The 18,613-nt window shown below is 30.3% G+C and overlaps 1 protein-coding gene and 1 long non-coding RNA gene across 2 annotated transcripts; both read left to right on the top strand.

The window, feature by feature from the left end:
- Positions 1 to 6,025: 6,025 nt before the first annotated feature.
- On the top strand, positions 6,026 to 12,817 carry LOC134252860 (uncharacterized). The gene is made up of 9 exons (XM_062735405.1): positions 6,026 to 6,256; positions 6,547 to 6,738; positions 7,917 to 8,044; positions 9,320 to 9,482; positions 10,244 to 10,345; positions 10,546 to 10,713; positions 11,348 to 11,485; positions 11,917 to 12,081; positions 12,639 to 12,817. Exons 1-9 carry the CDS (start codon positions 6,190 to 6,192, stop codon positions 12,815 to 12,817), a joined length of 1,302 nt encoding a protein of 433 aa, XP_062591389.1. The 5' UTR covers positions 6,026 to 6,189.
- A 362-nt stretch (positions 12,818 to 13,179) lies between these two features.
- LOC134252852 (uncharacterized) lies at positions 13,180 to 17,294 on the top strand. The gene is made up of 3 exons (XR_009989031.1): positions 13,180 to 13,301; positions 15,392 to 15,434; positions 16,454 to 17,294. It is a non-coding gene; the product is annotated as an uncharacterized LOC134252852 (long non-coding RNA).
- The last annotated feature ends 1,319 nt before the right edge of the window (positions 17,295 to 18,613 follow it).

The following is an 18,613-nucleotide window of genomic DNA, read 5'->3' as shown; positions in this document are numbered from 1 at the left end:
AAAGTTAAAAAGGGGAAAGTGTGGTGTCAGCCAAATTAAATAAATGACAAGAAAAAAAGACTTAATAATCCAACTGCAAGTATTATTCTTTATTTGGGGGATATATTAGAGGATCTCTACTGTACTCAGTTTTTTCAAAGCTGAATGAGGGGCAAAAGATACCCCCCTCTTCAAAAGTGGTGATCGGTGCAATGGACCCCTATATGAATTTATCTGTTGATTTCTCTCCATCTCCTTTTTAGCTCACCTGAGCCGAAGGCTCATTTAGTGTAGATTCAAATTTGTTCAAATCATGACCTCAGGGGGTAGGGTGGGGCCAATATGGCCGATCAAAGTTTTACATAGAAATATATAGGAAAAAATCTTTAAAAATCTTCTTCTCAAGAACCATATAGACAGGAAAGATGAAACTCATGTGAAATTATCCTCAGGTAGTGTAGATTCAAGTTTGTTCAAATCAAGACCCCCGGGGGTAGAGTGGGACCAAAGTTTTACATCGGAATATGTAGAGAAACCTTTTTAAATCCTCTTTTCATGTACTTCAAAGCCATGATTAGTAATATTTATATGGAATCTTCCTCAGGTAATGTAGATTCTAGTTTGTTCAAATCATGATCCCCTGGGGGGTTAAAATTTAAGCGCCCCCCCAACTTAAGTTAACTTTCAGTTCTGATCTGAAATGTGCTTTTTTTTCAGGTGAGCACTGTGGCCCCTGGGCCTCTTGTTTCAAAACATTTTTTGAATTTGCTTCATCAAATAATCGTACACGATAGAAAATACATGACAAATGAGCTTTCACTGAATCCCAAGTGAAGTGAAGATTCATTAGAATTCCCGCTTCCGCGAAGTTAATTCAAAAACACTATTTTCTAAATTCTTTCTCGAAAACTTTCATGTATTCTTATCGATATATAACTATATTTTTTTCATATCGACAGTACTATATTGATATGAATAAATATTTTGTTTCGATCGATATCTGAAAATCAATATAATATTTAAGTCTATAAAACTTAAAGCAATTAAATCTATCTATTTAAATCTATTTTAACAAAAGAAAGTACCTTTGATTATGTAAATACATCTTAATACAATTCAAAATACACATGCATGTATATAAATAAGGAGATATTACACTTAAGGTAGAACCTATGTCGGAAAAGTCTTTGTCACAAGACTTTAAGACTTTTCAAAATAATAAATTAGCACTTGCTCATCAATCAGTTAAAAGCACATGACATGTTTCCTTGTTATTAAATGTAGTGCTGCCTGTAAAACTTGGAATGGTAATTACATACTGCGACTTCACATTGTCAGTCATTTTAAGGGGTACTTGTCCTAAAGAGAATGAAATATAGAAAAAAATACTTCTTTAAACATCGTCGTTTATACACTTTATTGACTGAGCAGTATTTAGCGATATTTCTCAAGAATAAATTCTTTTTAATTCAGTTGACATAAAAGATAAGTCTAATTTGAATTACATGTAGGCAAATGAAGTCTATTCTTATTAGTCAATTTTCCACCTTAAATTTGTTAATATTTTTCAAAAAACCTTTGTCAGAAAGTTTTCAATCTTTAATATAATGAAGAACATATCCAAATGATTCTAAAAAGTGATTAAAATTATTAACTTTCAAGACAAACTAACGAGAGATACGTTATTTACCAATTCTACTTTACTTGACCTTTTGCACTTACACAGGATCTAATCTTTAAATGACTGTTTGGGATAACTTTCACATTTAGGATGCAAATAATTTTCAAAAAATTGTATTTTTCTATTTAAAAAGATCAAATTTGATAGAAAAATTGTAAACAAACACCAATTATTCAAAATATACACGAATAATTGCTATATATTATGAAAAAGAATGCACATCATTTCATGATAGACTTCTTCTTCTTCTTCTTTTAAACAAAAAAACAAACAAACAAACAAAAAAAAAACAAAAAAAAAAAAAACAGACTGCTGAAGATTACTTGTTGGTGCGCATGCGTGACCTAAGCTTATATAAATAGAAACTTAATATATAAAGAAAAACATCACAACATTTACACACAATCTTCGACACATTTTTTGACTCAAATACATTTCATCAAGAAATTATTCTATTTAGTGTCAACTGAAGATTTCGTAGGATTTTCGAATTCCCACAAAATAGTTGCATACTATGCACATTATCACAATAAGTTGTATAATTTCAATACATGAGATAGTTTGGGAATTGTTCACATAAAGTCAAGGTCTAGTAAATGAAAGGCACCTACAAGTTTCTCCAATTTAAGAATTGTATTAAGTCATTTAGCTTTAGAAACAAAAATATATAAGTTGAATACAGGTACATATTAAATATATTTTGGCATGATTTTGAATTATATTCCATGAATTTCAAAATGCTTTATTTTCTACAATTTTTATTGAAGCTGTAAAGTAAGGGAGAAGTAACATTATATTAGTTATGACGTCATAATGGATCTAGCACAGGTAAACACATTCATGATTGATGTCAAACGACGTAGATTTTACGTTAATATGTTGATAAGATGATAAAATATAAGGACATTTACAAAGTTATAACACAACAAATGTAGAGCCCTTTACGCCTCCCTAATCGAGTAAATGCTCTACCAAACCCTTTCTTTTTTTAAAAGAACCCTGCCAAATTTCAATATTTTGTTATTTTTTATGATTTAGTAGGCCGCAATTACATCTTCGATGTTTCTACAAGCAATGCTGAGGACGTCAAAAAGATCTGATTCCTGGTCAAAGCTAAAGTAATTTAAGAAGAAATTATTTTTCAAAAGCCCTAAATCGCAAAAATTATTTGGTTTAAGCGTCAATAAGTATTTCGTTAAATCACAAAAGTATTGCGTTTAAACGCTAAAATTTTCGCGCGTTAACGTAAAAATATTATGGCAATGAAACGCAAAAAGTATTGCATTTAATTGAAAACTTATTGCATTAAAACGACATTGGTTTAAAATTAAAAATGCATGAAAAGGATATTTACTTAACTCGGAAACTGCTGCTGCTTCCCCGAAATCGAATTTATTATTTAATAAATACATTAAATACATGTACTTTGTAAAGGTCACACACACACACACATGTATTTCAAATGGGGCTAGATAACATCCCAAAAATAAGTATGTATTTAAAGAACAGCATTTTTCCAAAGTACACGGTATATAGAAATACTTTTTAACTTAATTTTAATATTTGAACTGATATTGAAAGGATGACTGCATTTAACACTATGTTTTGGCTTTTTCGATCGTTTCTGTTTCTTAGTATCCCTCTTTCCCTCTTATAAATTAACTACAGTGGTCTGTCAATTAGACATCCAATTCAAAGGTTAAACATAATAACTAAAAGGCAGAGAATTTTTACGGGATGGTAAATTCCAGGTGAGGGAGGGGCTTATTTTGTACAGGTGTGATGCCTTGGGGGCTAGCAGTCTACCTGTGGTCATCTGTCTCCCAATTCCTATACACAGGAAGTGATTTAATACACAGTGAAATAATCAGATGTCAAACTTTACCTGTGTTGGGGGTTTTGAGACAATTTTGAATTAGAAGTAAAAAGTTTCTCTATAATCTATACACTGTAATGATTTATTTTAAAATGTTTGAAAATACCCTACCCATTTAAAACAATTATGATGATATCATACTATAACTTCATATATTACATCAAAGGTTATTTTAGATGTGTTAATTTAAAAAACCCTCCAGTAACAACCAAATTAGACTTAATGTTTTATTCACCCCCAGGATCCCATCTATTAAATAAAACAAGAGCCTTATTAATCAACTACATTTAATTAAAAAAAATATCTAGGTTTAACCTATTCTTTGTCACCATGAAAAATGCAAAAAAAAAAAAAAAAAAAAAAAAAAAAAACACCAAGATCCCTTGTAAATTCTTATCTAAATAAAATGAAAAATATGTTACCCGTGATTTTATGAATATTTTATTTATATTTCATTTATAGATATTTTCAAATTTAATCATTTCACACAGTGTTGCTCTAAACTTAATAACACTTTCACTTTACGTTACTATATAGCATATTTTAAAAAATCAATATAATTAGAAATTTCATCAGAAAAAAAAGTTTTTAAGTGTTAAAGTTTAATCTAAAAAAAATATATTATATGAAAATCCTTTCAAATATAAATATTATATATAATTCATATAATCATGCAAGCCAAAATTTTTCATTTTTTTGTAATACAATTTCTCTTTACCCTGTTTGGTAAATATCAAAGGATCAAAAGTTAATTTGAAGGTCCCCACGAGTGCCAAACAAGGCGTACAGGGTATACACAGGGACCAGTAAGTAAATGTCAATCAAGTTCCAGCATCCAATGATGGACCTTCATGCACCTGATTGACAGGGCTACCCAGATCAGATATTTGTTTTAAGGCGGTGCTTAAAATCTCTGCCTTTAAATACAATAACTAATTTCATTTTGTTGTTTTTATTGTACTTAAAGCTTTCCAAAAACAGGCAATTTACATTTATCTGCTCTTGATTGAACATCACATCTGTATGAGAGGTGGAACTAACATTGTGAGAATGGATCTAGAATTAGACTGGATGAATAACAATGACATATTAAAAAATACGAAATATCTAATTTCCAACTTCCTATTTATTCTTTATAGCACAATTACATTATTTACTAAAGATTTAAAACTTGTGAGCCCATCCATGTAAGTGAAAAAGAATGTTTTGACTCGACAGTTGACTATTTAACGTGTTCAAACACAGAGTCCTAGATACATGCTACTTATAAGTCACTTGAAGGAATTTAGTATTCAAAAAATTACTTGAGGAAAAATTTCACGTGGTAAATTTTAATATTCAACGTGTCACAATCCTTGCATGGTTACGACAGAGAGAGCAAGTGTAAGAAAAAACAGTTTTTCCTCTTTAAAACCACAAGCGCATGTTTATCTATTAATGTCCTTAAACACAACATTACAAATGCAAATAAACAACTACTGTTAAAAGAACCATGAACAAATATGTGCTAACTATGTATAAAGTTAGTAAAAAAGTGGGCGTCCTCATTATCGTACGGAGATTGAAAAAATTGTATGTGATGACCCCGCCTTAGAAAATACATTCGTACATACGTAAATACATACTTTTATTAATTGTAGATAGGTAAAATTGTAGATTATATGTTAATTTTTTTTCGTTGTTTTACGCTAAATCAGCAATATTTCAACCATATGTTGACAGGATTATATGTACACCATTCCTGCAATTAAAAGAAAAATGTCTGTTTTGAAAGTTTATTTTGATGTAATTTTCGCATATCCTTAAGTGCAGTCATCCTTAGTGTATGACCTACATTTAGTACACATTATACGTATTTATCACGTGACTTTCAAATAAGGTGACAAAACTAGATGCAATACTGAGTTGCAATGTTATTCTATCAATAAATATAAAAGTAAGCTAGTAATTAAGCTTCTCTAAAATAAATCAGTATTTCAAAAAAAAATATTTTTACACACGTCGATTTTTCGTGGATTTCTTCATAGAAAGCATTAACGCTGTTGCATGTTTTAATACAATCTAGTCTGTTTTCCTTCTCATAAATGGGTTAATATCATCGTGTACATATGTTCTGTAAGAGACCCTGACGTTAAACACATTTCTATCTATCAACTTTTTGACTTAAAATGTCTGTATATATTTACAACGTTATGATTTACATGTAGTGATAAAATAGTGAAAAACTTAACACAATCCATCATGGCTTTATAGTGTATTTTTCCGCAATTATGCACGATTTTTATATTAAATACAATTAGAACACATTTAAGAGTCAATTTAACAATATCACAATTGTCATCCAATTTTTAAAAAGGTAAAAATTATATAAAAATCATGGCATATGTCTGTAATTCTCATCGTTATTTTTCTATCTCAGATAATCACACGCAATAGGCCTGTAATAATACATATCCAATTAGGAACTAAATTTACTTTCAGGATGGAAAACAAGGATATAGCTTACACAAAGTTGAAAAATCGGGATTTTGCAATCTGTGTGATCCTGGTTATTTATACGTATATAAGAAATGCCGGATTTTGAACAACACATAATCTGCTTTCCTCAGTGGCAGGTTGTCTGTTTTCCCGGGACCCTCTGAAGATTACCACAATGTCTCACACGCTTGGTATTTTGCTCTCGGTTTTTTGGCTCTCAGTTGTTCGATCTGACGATAGAGGTAAGTGTTATAGTCCAAGACAAACTTCTACTTAAAAAAAATTACACTAGAAGTTTAAATAAGAATATTATCGAAAAGATATCTAAGGCTAAATTTATTGTTCTAATATGGAAAATGAGGCATAAATATTACCAACAATATTCTCTAATAAGAAGAAATTAAAAGTCGATGAAAGCCTTTGTATGAGAAAATTACAAATCAATGTTTTTAGAAAGTGTGCTGTCCAAAAAAAAAGACATTCGAAAGTTTCCAAATAGAATTGTGATTTCATGTCTTTTATTCATCATTAGGTGTCTACTATGACACAGCACACAGAAGCTGGCACGAGTCTTCTGCAAATTGTCAGCAACTGGGAGCCTGGGAAAATAAAGACTTCAGCATTGCAGAATTCAGGGTACCAACACGGCCTTCCAGTTTCCGTCAGAATCAGCTTTTCTGGATAGGGGCAGATGTTCACCAAACCCCATGGTTAACACTCTTAGGTAGTAGTGTGTGCATATCTATAAATTTACGAAAGCCATGAAGGAACATCGGATATTTTTTAAAAAATGTATAAAATTAAACCGAGTTCTCGAGTTATTCTGTACAATCTGTTCTCTCGAATTGACAATATGTTCTCACAGATTATAAAATCGTTCCCTCAAATTACACAATCCGTTATCTCGGATTGTAATTCATTCTCTCATTTTAAACAATTCGTTCCCTCGGAATGTAAACCCTTCCCATGATTTCATTAACATTGTTTATCTGTACATATCAGAAATGGCAATACGTGTTAATGAAAAGAATATTGTAGTAGTTTACATCCTACCTTTTATTACATATTACGGTCCAAAATTGAGAAAATTACATGAAAATTTTTTCAAATCCATATATCATAGTACTGATATATTTGTACAAACAAGTTTTTAAACTCTTAGTTATTTTATATTATAATTATTGAAATACCTAGTTAAAGTAAATGTGTAATTTTTTCCTGCAAAAAATATAGGTTGACTTAGTTATAAAAGAGATTCGGAACGACCGGTTGCTGAAACAAATACATAGAACGCATTAATTGATTCAAATGAAATGGATGGATGTATTCGTATAAATATTTTTATTGAAATTCGAGAGCACAGATTGCCAAAATCATTAGACTGATGTTACAAATCGAGATCTCGAATTAATAATCTGTGAAAACGAATTATGTAATTCGAGATTTCGAATTATAAATCGAGGGAACGAATTGGTAATCTGTGGGATCGGATAATGTACTTCGAGATCTCGAAAAATAAACCGAGGGAACGAATTGATAATCTGTGGGAATGGTTTGGGTATTTCGAGATCTCGAATTATAAACCGAGGTAACGAATTGATTATCCTTGGGAACGGTTTTTGCAATTCGAGATCTCAAATTATTTTTACTTTTTTGAGAAATCGACGTGTCCCTTCATGGCTTTCGTAATGGATGCCTGGTTATGGTATTTTAATTTTATAAAGTTATGTCTTAAAGTAATGACTTTTCCTCTTTTTGTAAAAGAAAATATCCAAATTTAAAATAATCTGCTTAATACATAATTCTTTTAAAAGCGATTAAGCATTTAATTTAATTGAATATGCTTTTTATTCATTGGTATGGAATAGAGATCTAAGAGAGTTTTTGATTTTCTTATTGAAGGATGCTTTGAGACCTTTGATGCTACTGCACATCTTGATTTTGAGAATTCTGCATCTCATGGAAAACGCACATATGACTGTTTTGCTTATTGTGAAGACTACGATGGTATTACGTCAATAGGCATATCGGTAAAAAAAATACTAGGAACAAATTATATCATCTCTCTGGCTCTAATTTAGTGTTTAATATATTTTCCTTTCTGAATTCTTTTTCTAAAGATCACAAATAGAAGAGGCAAAAAATGTAAAACTTGTACATCTTACTTTAAGGTGGAATGGCTTCATAACAACGATTAAATAATAAGAAATGATCTGATAATTTCGTAAAAATGATTTTGTATTTAAGAAAAAATACATGTATATTGTTTGTTTATGGTCGAATCGCCACAACTTGTCGATGGAGAACTGCAAATTTTGACCTCAATGTCATTATTACAAAAAAAATTATTATTACAAAAAAAAATTACCATCATTAAGCGAACATATCCCATTTTCACGACAGAAGATCTAGTTTTTACAAGAAAATCTTATTACAAGATTTATTCGTATAAAATCTTTATAATTTTTTTTCTAAACCATGGATTGATTGTTTTTGTTACTACCAGATAATTATCATAAAAATAGATATCTCTTTCTTTTCTTGTGACAAATTAATTTTTTTTTCTTAATACTTATGAAAAGCGGCAATCTTGTTGTGTAGTAATGAACAACATTACAATTGTAATCCAGAAAATTCAGAGTAGAAATTTTCGAAAGCAAAAAATACGCACTGTATATTATAAGTCCGTGCAGTTGTGGTAAGCAGATTTTGGAATGACGATACTTGAGAAAGTGGATTTGCTTTCGAACGTTAAGAATTAAAATTTGTGAAAATGCAAAGATGTGTTAATCAAACCCGTCCAGAAATTTAAAGTTTCAATAGCATTAAGATGAAATAAGATTTCTTTTTTATATTTTCGACTGAAATGCTATTGCAACATATAAGTTGTGATATTATACAGAAAATTTGAGAAAATATTAACTTCAAATTTGTGTCTATATATGCACCTTTAAGACGTCTTATTATTAAGAGGTTGCTACTTCTAGCTAGATGCTAATGCTTATGCTTATCTTGTAGGAGATTAATGTATAAAACTTAGTTGCTTGTACTTTTTTGTTATGGCCGGAGTCAAATGCACAATAAATAACATTGACTGTCAGCAATAAATCAAGCAGTTTTGTCTTGATCAAAGCTTTGATTCAACTTTTGTTTTAGTATTTATAATAGAAATACTGGTACAATAACATATTCTCCATTTCAATCCGTTTTATCAGAGAAAGAATTGACCCCAAGGAAATATTATCATGTCATACTAGTATATCAGATAACGTGTTATGATTGTTTTTTTTAAAATATTTAAATAGAAAACCACATGTTACTGTTACACCAATCTAGAAGAGTTCCGCAGGGAAGATGAATTGTGCTTTTATGAGACTTTGCCAGAGTACCCCGGTGAACTGTTTGGAGCACCATTGATCGGAAGTGTGGTGGTGTACCAATACAACAAACAAAGTCCATCAACATACGGTAAAACGTTAATTTGAAGGACATCCTCAATTACCAATTAATGAATTATTCAATGATATGATATAAGAGTTAATAATTATATTTTTTCATTTCTTTTTTGTCTCTGTGTTATCTCTTTGAAACTTAGCGGAGTTAATTTCTTGATAATTCTACCGGAATGTAAATTAGGCAGGTCGAAATATCAGGAGATAGGGAGGCCTAATATGCATGCAAATCTCGTGCGCATCTGTCTTTGTGTCTGAGGCTAAGGAGGCCAAATATGCATGAATATCTCGTGCGGCTACCTTTGTGTTTGGCGTCATTGGGTAAGGGCTATGGAAATTGGCAAGAAAGTCCTCGTGTAATTTAAATCTATGTCTACAGTTTTAAAATATAAATTTACAATTTTATTTCACAATGAAATGGAAATATAAGAAATCACTCTGTAGTTCGTATAGTATGCCAGGGACATCAACGATAGTGGGATTCGCCCGTTATGCAAATTATCCCATGTTTCCCACTATCGTTGATGCCCTGGCATACTATACGAACTAGACAGTGATTCCTTAAATTCCTTTACAGATTGTTCGGTGTGAGGTTCTAAATCTCATACGTGTAAATTTTTTTCTCTTTTATTCGAAGTAAGGTGCAGCAAAGTTGTTGTCACAAATATAATTATGACACTATTTAAACTTGTTCTAGCAAAAGATTAAATGGTGTAGTAAAATAAGTTAATACAGGAAAAGTTATGAAAACATTGACTCTGTTTTCCCTTTTTTCAGCCCATGATTTCGGAAATTGCGCTGCTGTGAGATATCTAGGATCACTTCCGCTACATCATCAGTTTTCTTCCTGTCTGAATAGAATAGGGTATATCTGTGCTAGTAAGTAAAGAAATGTACACATATATGATTTATTATCATAAAATAAAGGTAAATAGAAATGATACTTACGTTTTTTCTTACACATAAAACAATGTTCTTACTAGCATAAAACTGTACAAACCAAATGGCTTTCCACGAGTAGGACGGACTTTTTTTGCTGTAAAATTTAAACTGAGTTCTTAAAAGTAATTTTATTTTAGACGGCCAAGTATCAACTACCGAGGTGACCTGGACTGAGGCTGTCAGACTGTGTGGTACTTTGAAGACAGACATAGTTGGTCATTATACAGACTTGACTGATTCTGTCAAATATCGTGCATTTTGGACAGGATTTTACAGACAAAGCTACGAATACTGGAGTCATCCTGGTAAACATGCATCAACATTATAAAAAACTTTTGATTCCTCTTTAAAGCAGGAAATTCCGCTGTATATTTTTCTTACACAAATAAGTTGGACAATGGGTTGTTTATTTCGGCATCTTACTGTATCCAATAAACCCACATGGCTTTAACTTGTCTTTTAAATTTACATACTTGTATATTTACGTTTACAAGAAAATAACCTTTTAATTCAATGTCCGGATCAAGATGGCGATTTGCATCAGCCCCTTCCCCCCGTTCAACATAATGCAATAGTTTTTTTCTTCAATTTTTGACAAGTTATGTACTTTTACTTACACGTCTAAAAAAACTACGATTGACACATTTGTTTAAGTTTGTGCACCCTCCCTCCCAAAAAATCCGTGATCCCTTTCCTTTATTAATAAATAAGTGTTTGTTAGTTATTCAAAGCCACCTACATGAATAATTTCTTATGCAATTGGGACATTCACGTGTTTCATCAATGAAACACACCATTATATGCAGATATTCATAATATAAATTTTATTATGAAAATCAACTTAAAAGTTTAAAAGTAAAGGATCATGAAAATATGATACGTTTTAATTTTGCATTATATTTCATGACAAAGATAAGACATCTACATGTTTTATGTCAGGTGGAGACCTAAGTAGCAACCCAAGACGTCATCACTGTGTAGCAGTTAAAGTGAAGGAGGATGGAACACTTTATCCCAACACTTATCCACAAGATTGCTCAAAGAAATTGCCTTCCTTGTGCGAAACATCAACAAGAGGTGTCATGTCTATGAATATGAATACGTTATTGACAGTTGTATTAAAGGCTATGAATTAAACCATCAGATATAAAAGATAAAGAAAAAAGAAGTTAATTCTTACATACGAAGATCGTATTTTGGAGAATAGATATGAAATGCATTGAAATTAAGCATCATTGGCCGTTTTGTAGCCAAACCCAGAATGTTATGAAAAATACTAAAGATATGATGTAAAATATGTCTGCTTTTTGAAAGTTTAATCACTAGTGGGCGATTTTAAAATAATCATATCATGAATACTAAACATGAATTATGTCGCTTTTTATGAGGAAGATACTTTGTTCCATACATGATATACATGTACTACATGTAAAAATAAAAATCATAAATGAATTGAAATAAAAATATATAAAGTATTTATTTATTGATAAAAAGAAATTCTCTTAAAGTTGATGGTGGATGGGCAGACTGGTCTGAATGGAGCAATTGTACTGAGGTAAATGAAGTGTGGAAAAGATCTAAAAGTCGCACATGTACCAATCCTTCTCCACAGCATGGCGGAGAAAAATGCCAGGGAGTGTACATTATAGAACAAATTTGCACTCCACCTGAAGGTAACACTTATATTTTGATCATGAACGGTCTCTAAATATAATTAAAAAATATATAGGAAAGGATATTAACATACTGGATTGATTATAAAATCGAAGAAAATTTATAATGTAACACATTCCGCTCGGTTCTTAATTAATCAGATAATTGCTATTTGATGAAATTATAACAGTCAGTAGATTAAAGAGAACATTTGATATTCAGTGTAACATTGCTCAGAGTAGAAATATGAGTCTTGATTACAAACAGATCCTGTAATTGATAAAATTGTAGAGTAATAATGTAATATGTAATAATAATCCTTTAGTATTTAGTTTCCAAAAGGAACGCAAAAAATCTGTAACACCATAACATCAAAAAAGATTGTAACATTATGTTTTGAATGATAAGAACCATCATAATTATAGCATGAATACTAAACATGAATTATGTCGCTTTTTATGAGGAAGATACTTTGTTCCATACATGATATACTACAAGTAAAAATAAAAATCATAAATGAATTTTAATAAAAATATATAAAGTATTTATTTATTGATAAAAAGAAATTCTCTTAAAGTTGATGGTGGATGGGCAGACTGGTCTGAATGGAGCGAATGTACTGAGGTAAATGAAGGGTGGAAAAGATCTAAAACTCGCACATGTACCAATCCTTCTCCAACATGGCACATGTTGCACTCCACGTCCTTATATTTTGATCATGACAGCATGGCATACTGGAAAAGATTTATAATGTAACACATTCCGGGAATTATTAATCAGATAATTTCTATTTGATGAAATTATAACAGTCAGTAGATTAAAGAGAACATTTGATATTCAGTGTAACATTCCACAGAGTAGAAATATGAGGTAACACTTTTATTTTGATCCTTTATGAACAGTCTCTAAATATAAATAAAAAATATATAGGAAAGGATTTTTGTTCCATACATGATATGCTACAAGTAAAAATAAAAATCATCAATGAATTTTAATAAAAATATATAAAGTATTTATTTATTGATAAAAAGAAATTCTCTTAAAGTTGAAAATTCTATGGATTGATTATAAACATGGTCGCTGAATGGAGCTGTCTGAATTTTAATAAAAATATATAAAGAGGTAAATGAAGGGTGGAAAAGATTCAAAACTCGCACATGTACCAATCCTTCTCCACAGCATGGCGGAAAAGATTGCCAGGGACAGAACTTTATAGAAGAAACTTGCACTCCACCTTAAGGTAACACTTTTATTTTGATCATGAACGGTCTCTAAATATAATTAAAAAATATATAGTTTTAACACATTGATTATAAAATCGAAGAAAATTTATAATGTAACACATTCTGCTCGGTTCTTAATTAATCAGATAATTGCTATTTGATGAAATTATAACAGTCAGTAGATTAAAGAGAACATTTGATCTTCAGTGTAACATTCCTCACAGTAGAAATATGAGTATTAATTACAAACATATCCTGTAATTGTTTAAATTGTAGAGTAATAATGTAATATGTAATAATAATCCTTTAGTATTTAGTTTCCAAAAGGAACGCAAAAAATCTGTAACAACTTAACATCAAAAAAGTTTGAAACATTATGTTTTGAATGATAAGAACCAGCAAGCAAACCAAAAAACACAATCAAACCTTTAAAAAAACGAATCATGGCAAACTCTCTATCTCTCTCTCTCTCTAGAATTTTTCACCAGTCCTTGGTGAAGGGTTTTGTCGTATATGTGTGCATTAGGGAGGGTGTGTGTGTGTGTGTGTGTGTGTGTGGGGGGGGGGGTTATAATTTACAAAGTGAAAATACAACATTTCTTTGAAAAAGTTTTCTACTCCTGCAAATCAAGCCATGCAACAATCTTAGTGCACAGTTAAGATAAGTTTTTCTTCCAAATGAATTTCAGGACGTTTTTTTTGAATGACACGTCCTTGTACATTCACAAAATTAACTTTGCCCTTAATACTTAATAAAAGAAGAAACTTTGTTGTGTATTAATGAAAAATATTAAGTGCTCAGTGATCGAACACACCCGGCGAAACGTAAACATTAACAATAACAATAACTTTAGAAAGCCACTTAACATTTCACAGGTGCAAAATTTGTTATAATAAACTCTGAAAATTCATAGTTTCAATAATTTTCAAATAAAATATGTTTGTTATTACATGTCATTACATGTCCTTTATTTATAAAATTTTGCATCATTTTTAAGATCTAACATTAAATCTGAATTCTACAATGCAAATTGAACTATATTCAATGAAAAAACTGCGATTAAATTCCATTCAAGTAGAATTAAGCTAGGGATTTTGTGGCGGAAATTTTTAAGACGAAAATGATCAGTTTTCCCCCTTTGAACAATAACAGTGCTTTTAATTTTGGATTCCTATTTCTCCATGCTGGTTGCACACAAAGCTGTTTTTTGCAGTAAAACGTGTTGTGCTGGTTCTGAAATATCTAGTAAATTATTTCTTATGAATTCTTTCAAAAAGTGTGACAAATATAGTAAATATATTCTGAAAATCTGGGAAAAAATTGAATCAATTTTAACGTAAAATTGACAATTTTTATGTAATATTTGAAAATTCATATCATAGACCCCCACTTTTAATGTTCTTTTCTAAATAATCAAGATAACTTTGACCTATTTGCTCAAAATCAGAAAAAGTTTAAGACTTTAAAATAATTTTCTTCCTTATTAAATTTTCAATGCCAGAAAATTCACTTTTATTAGTGCAGAAAGGTCAAATAATTGATTATGCGAAGCAATTTGAAACTTTTTCTTAATCACAATTTTAAAGTGTCTTTTTTCAAACAGACTTAGAGTTCATTTTGTTTCATGCATCAATTGGATAAAAATATTGAAGGGAAAACGTCGTAGATGTAATTTTTAATTAGACACAAATTTCAGTGCAAAAAGGTCATATTAAATGTACTGTAGCGCCAAAAGAAGCATGTTGACCCGTGTTTTTTTATTTGAATTTTAATCAAACTATGTATGTAGAAACTAAAAAATATACTTGGCAAAAAAAGTTTGACTTTAAATATCAGGATCGAACGTCGTTAAGGTCTTTATTTAATAACTTGGACTACTTTGAGAGGAACAGTTTAACCCTTCCTTATCGTGGTCCTCTGGATCCGCTGCTTTTTTTTTTTATTTTTCCATATATTTAAAAAAGAATGATTAATTATTTATCCATTATTGATCTTTGACATGCTAATTGCTTCCATTGTCTAATTAGTTATTCATCCAATATTTATCTATCTTTTTTAAATTAATTGTCACTAGAAATTAAATAATATTTCTTCTTTCTTTAACAGATGGGCCATAATAGAGGAAACAAAGTCGAAATTGTGTGAAATGGTGAGTAAAATACAGGAGGGTAATTACATTTAACACAGAATTTTTTTGTTTAGTTATAACTTGGCTCAAGAACATTGAATGCCTATTTCAAATAAATAACCTACAAGTTTGCTCAATAAAATCCGGTTCTGCAAAAAAAAAAAAGCTAATGTAGCTAATGTTTTTTTATTATCCCCGACTCAAGACTCAGGAATATTGGACTTTTGCGAGGAGCGCTGACTTTTACAGTTGACTTGTTACGTTGACAAAGGGACAATATACTGAATCTCCTTTTTGATATAAATAATTATCTCAACACTTATATCAAAGAATATAATGGGTTATTTCAAAGCACTTATAAGTTTTCCTTGAACTCAACTCCCGGTCTTCATATGTTAGTGCCCTTATCACCATACCTTTGACCACTAGAAAAAAGGTTTGGTTATCTATTATTAATTCTGTACCTCCGTGCATGATACTGGTTTATATGTCCAAGTAAACCTTCAACTGTAAAAGTCATTGCTTCTCGCAAAATTTCAAGTCCATTGTTAACTTGTTGGAAAAATATATCAAACCACAAAACAATGGGGAACCTATTGTATAAGAAAGGGAAGTTAACAGTAGAAAAAAAAATTTTCACGTTTAGCTTCATTTTCTTCAGATATATCAGATTCTGTCAATCCTTCAAAATAAGTTCAAACGGATATATCGAATTACCGTTAAATATAGGAATGAAAGTGAATATGTTTATTGAGAAAATATTGTTGATATTTGTCAATGTTGAATTGAGAACCACAGGAAAAGACTTCTTTTTTTCAAAACAACGTAAATGTGATCAAGAACATGGATACATTTTTTTCATCAAGATACTTTTATAAAATTAGCTACCTTTTCCCACTTTCATTTAAAAGATAATAAATGCTGAAATAGAAAGTATAACCACCTTTTTCAAAAACTGAATTTTTCTTATAGAAATCTGTTACATGTTTTATTGAAATTAAAGGAAAAAACAACTTTTTGATCAAAGTTTCCTTTTTTAGGAATTCAGTGGAACATCGGATCGACCGGAGGAATATTTATTGTAAATTGAACAACTTTGTAAATAGTGCACTAAGTTATGCCTCTTGTAAATTTTTCGGTATTTAAATGAAATGCAAGGTAGCATTTTACACCACCTTCAATTTTGAATTGAAACAACCTTATTTATCATGAATTGATTAATTTGATTATCTGTAACCTGTCATGTTAAGCAATATACATATCTTGATGTAAAAGTTCTGAGCGATCAAATGATTGATTTTTTAAACATGAAATGATTGACATATGAAATAAGTAATTTTAGAATTGCATCAAATACTCACAAAATTGTCTATAAGGCTCTATGAGATGTCGAGTAAGAATTCTTGCAATTATTAAGAGCTAATTAAAGCATACCATTATAATGTGAGACACCGGAAGACCAAATACTGTAGTTTTATAAAATAAAGTTATAAAGTAATATTTAAGTTTTTTGCATGTTTAAAAATGTCTTATCTGTACATTAACTGAGGTATAAAATACAAGTATTATAATTTCTGTTGATTTTCTTGTATACAGTATATCTGTTGCATTTGTTGCTGGAATTTTGATACAAAAGACCGGTCAGCAGGGGAGGATCACTCCTCCATGGCACCTGATCCCACGTCTGATGTTTCGGAGGTCCGTGTTTGCTCTGCTCCTATTTTATATTGTTTTATGGACTTTGATATTGAATACTGTTCGTTATCTCCATATCCTTCCTCATGTATCAAAAAATCAAAATAACGATTTTCAAAAAAGAATTATAACATATAATTTTGTTTTTCCATACTTATAGCATCAGAATAAAGGATTACTCTACGATAGCTTTGTACCTTTTTATCTACAAATTCAATTGCGTATGCGAAAATTGGAAAAATATTGTACTTAAGCACATTAAGGTATTAAATTCAAACATAAAAGGGTCATGTACATTCTAATGATGTTTGATAATTTTTTTATTTGTAAGGAAAACAAAAAATTTCAACTATTTTGAAGACATTAAACTCAAAGATATACAAAGAATATTAAACAAGATATCACTCCAAATCTCAAGAAAAATGGAAGAATTTCCTGCAAATTGAAATTACATGGGAAAGAATTTGGGGCTCAATTCATGAAGTTAGATTAAAACAAAAGATTCAAGAATTTCAGTGGAAAGGTTTGCATAACATCTCATACATTGAAGAAAAATTAAGCAAATTGGGTTTCTCAAATGATAAATACTTCTTCCGTAAATCAAATATTAAGAGTCAGAAACATTTATTTTATGAATGTAAACATGTCAAAACCAATTTTAAAAGTGGTACAAAATATAATGTTAAAACTTCCTGTAGTGAATCCAATCAAATCTGATGTATGTATTGTTTTATTTGGATTCGCTGGAGAACCAAAAAATGTTCGAATTTGTATTAACACCGTGATTTATATATACAAGTGGTCAATATGGAAAACAAGAAACAGCATCAAGTATGAAAACAGAAATATTATTACTTAAGTATTCTTGAAAGAATTCAAGAAAGAAATGAAATTAATCTTTCAAATCTAAAGAAATAAAAGAGCAACTTCAACAGAAATCTAAAATTAACATAAGATATGCTAACTGGCTTCGGTTAAGTGTTACCCGTTTTCCTCAATACAGATTTAGATAAAAATACAACTGTGATCTTATTTGATTTATATGCAATACAACTTAATTGTTATACCTGTTCATTGTATTAGATGTAAAATTATGTGTGACTTTGTATTTTAAAAATAAGGCACCCTGCGTGGTGCTGTAGGGCCTACTATTATGCATTGTTACAGAGGGAGCTTAGTCAGGGCACCGTCCCTGGCATCTGCCCTACCTATCAATAATTTAAAATTTATGCAAACTTTCTCCCACGAAATAGACGGATTAGGAATACTTTGACCTTCTTACACGATATTATCAAACATGATTACATTTAAGAAATAGTTAACAAGTTAAAAAACTTTATTAGGAAATGAAGAGGGTTAAGTGTCCTAATCTCCTGAAGAAAACAAAATTTGACAAAATTCCTCAAGGAGTAAATTGTCTTACAAAACGGTTACGCTTTGAAGTCATTTGAATTCATCTGAAAAAAAGGGTGGTAATATTTTGTGAAATGTATCTTGTGATCAAT

The sequence above is a fragment of the Saccostrea cucullata genome, unplaced genomic scaffold, assembly GCF_032062105.1.
Source record: "Saccostrea cucullata isolate Sc308-1 unplaced genomic scaffold, CSIRO_AGI_Scuc_v1 ctg142, whole genome shotgun sequence".
Classification (NCBI taxonomy): Eukaryota; Metazoa; Mollusca; class Bivalvia; order Ostreida; family Ostreidae; genus Saccostrea; species Saccostrea cuccullata.
Note: the sequence above shows the minus strand (reverse complement) of the source record. Positions and strands in the feature narration are given on the sequence as shown.

What these genes read in the sequence shown, in the direction of transcription:
- LOC134252860 (XM_062735405.1), top strand. Translation starts at nt 6,190, where the DNA reads ATGTCTCACACGCTTGGTATTTTGCTCTCGGTTTTTTGGCTCTCAGTT. An exon ending in ACAAAGTCCATCAACATACG is followed by an intron (nt 9,483 to 10,243) that starts GTAAAACGTTAA and finishes CCCTTTTTTCAG; the next exon opens with CCCATGATTTCGGAAATTGC. An exon ending in AATAGGGTATATCTGTGCTA is followed by an intron (nt 10,346 to 10,545) that starts GTAAGTAAAGAA and finishes ATTTTATTTTAG; the next exon opens with ACGGCCAAGTATCAACTACC.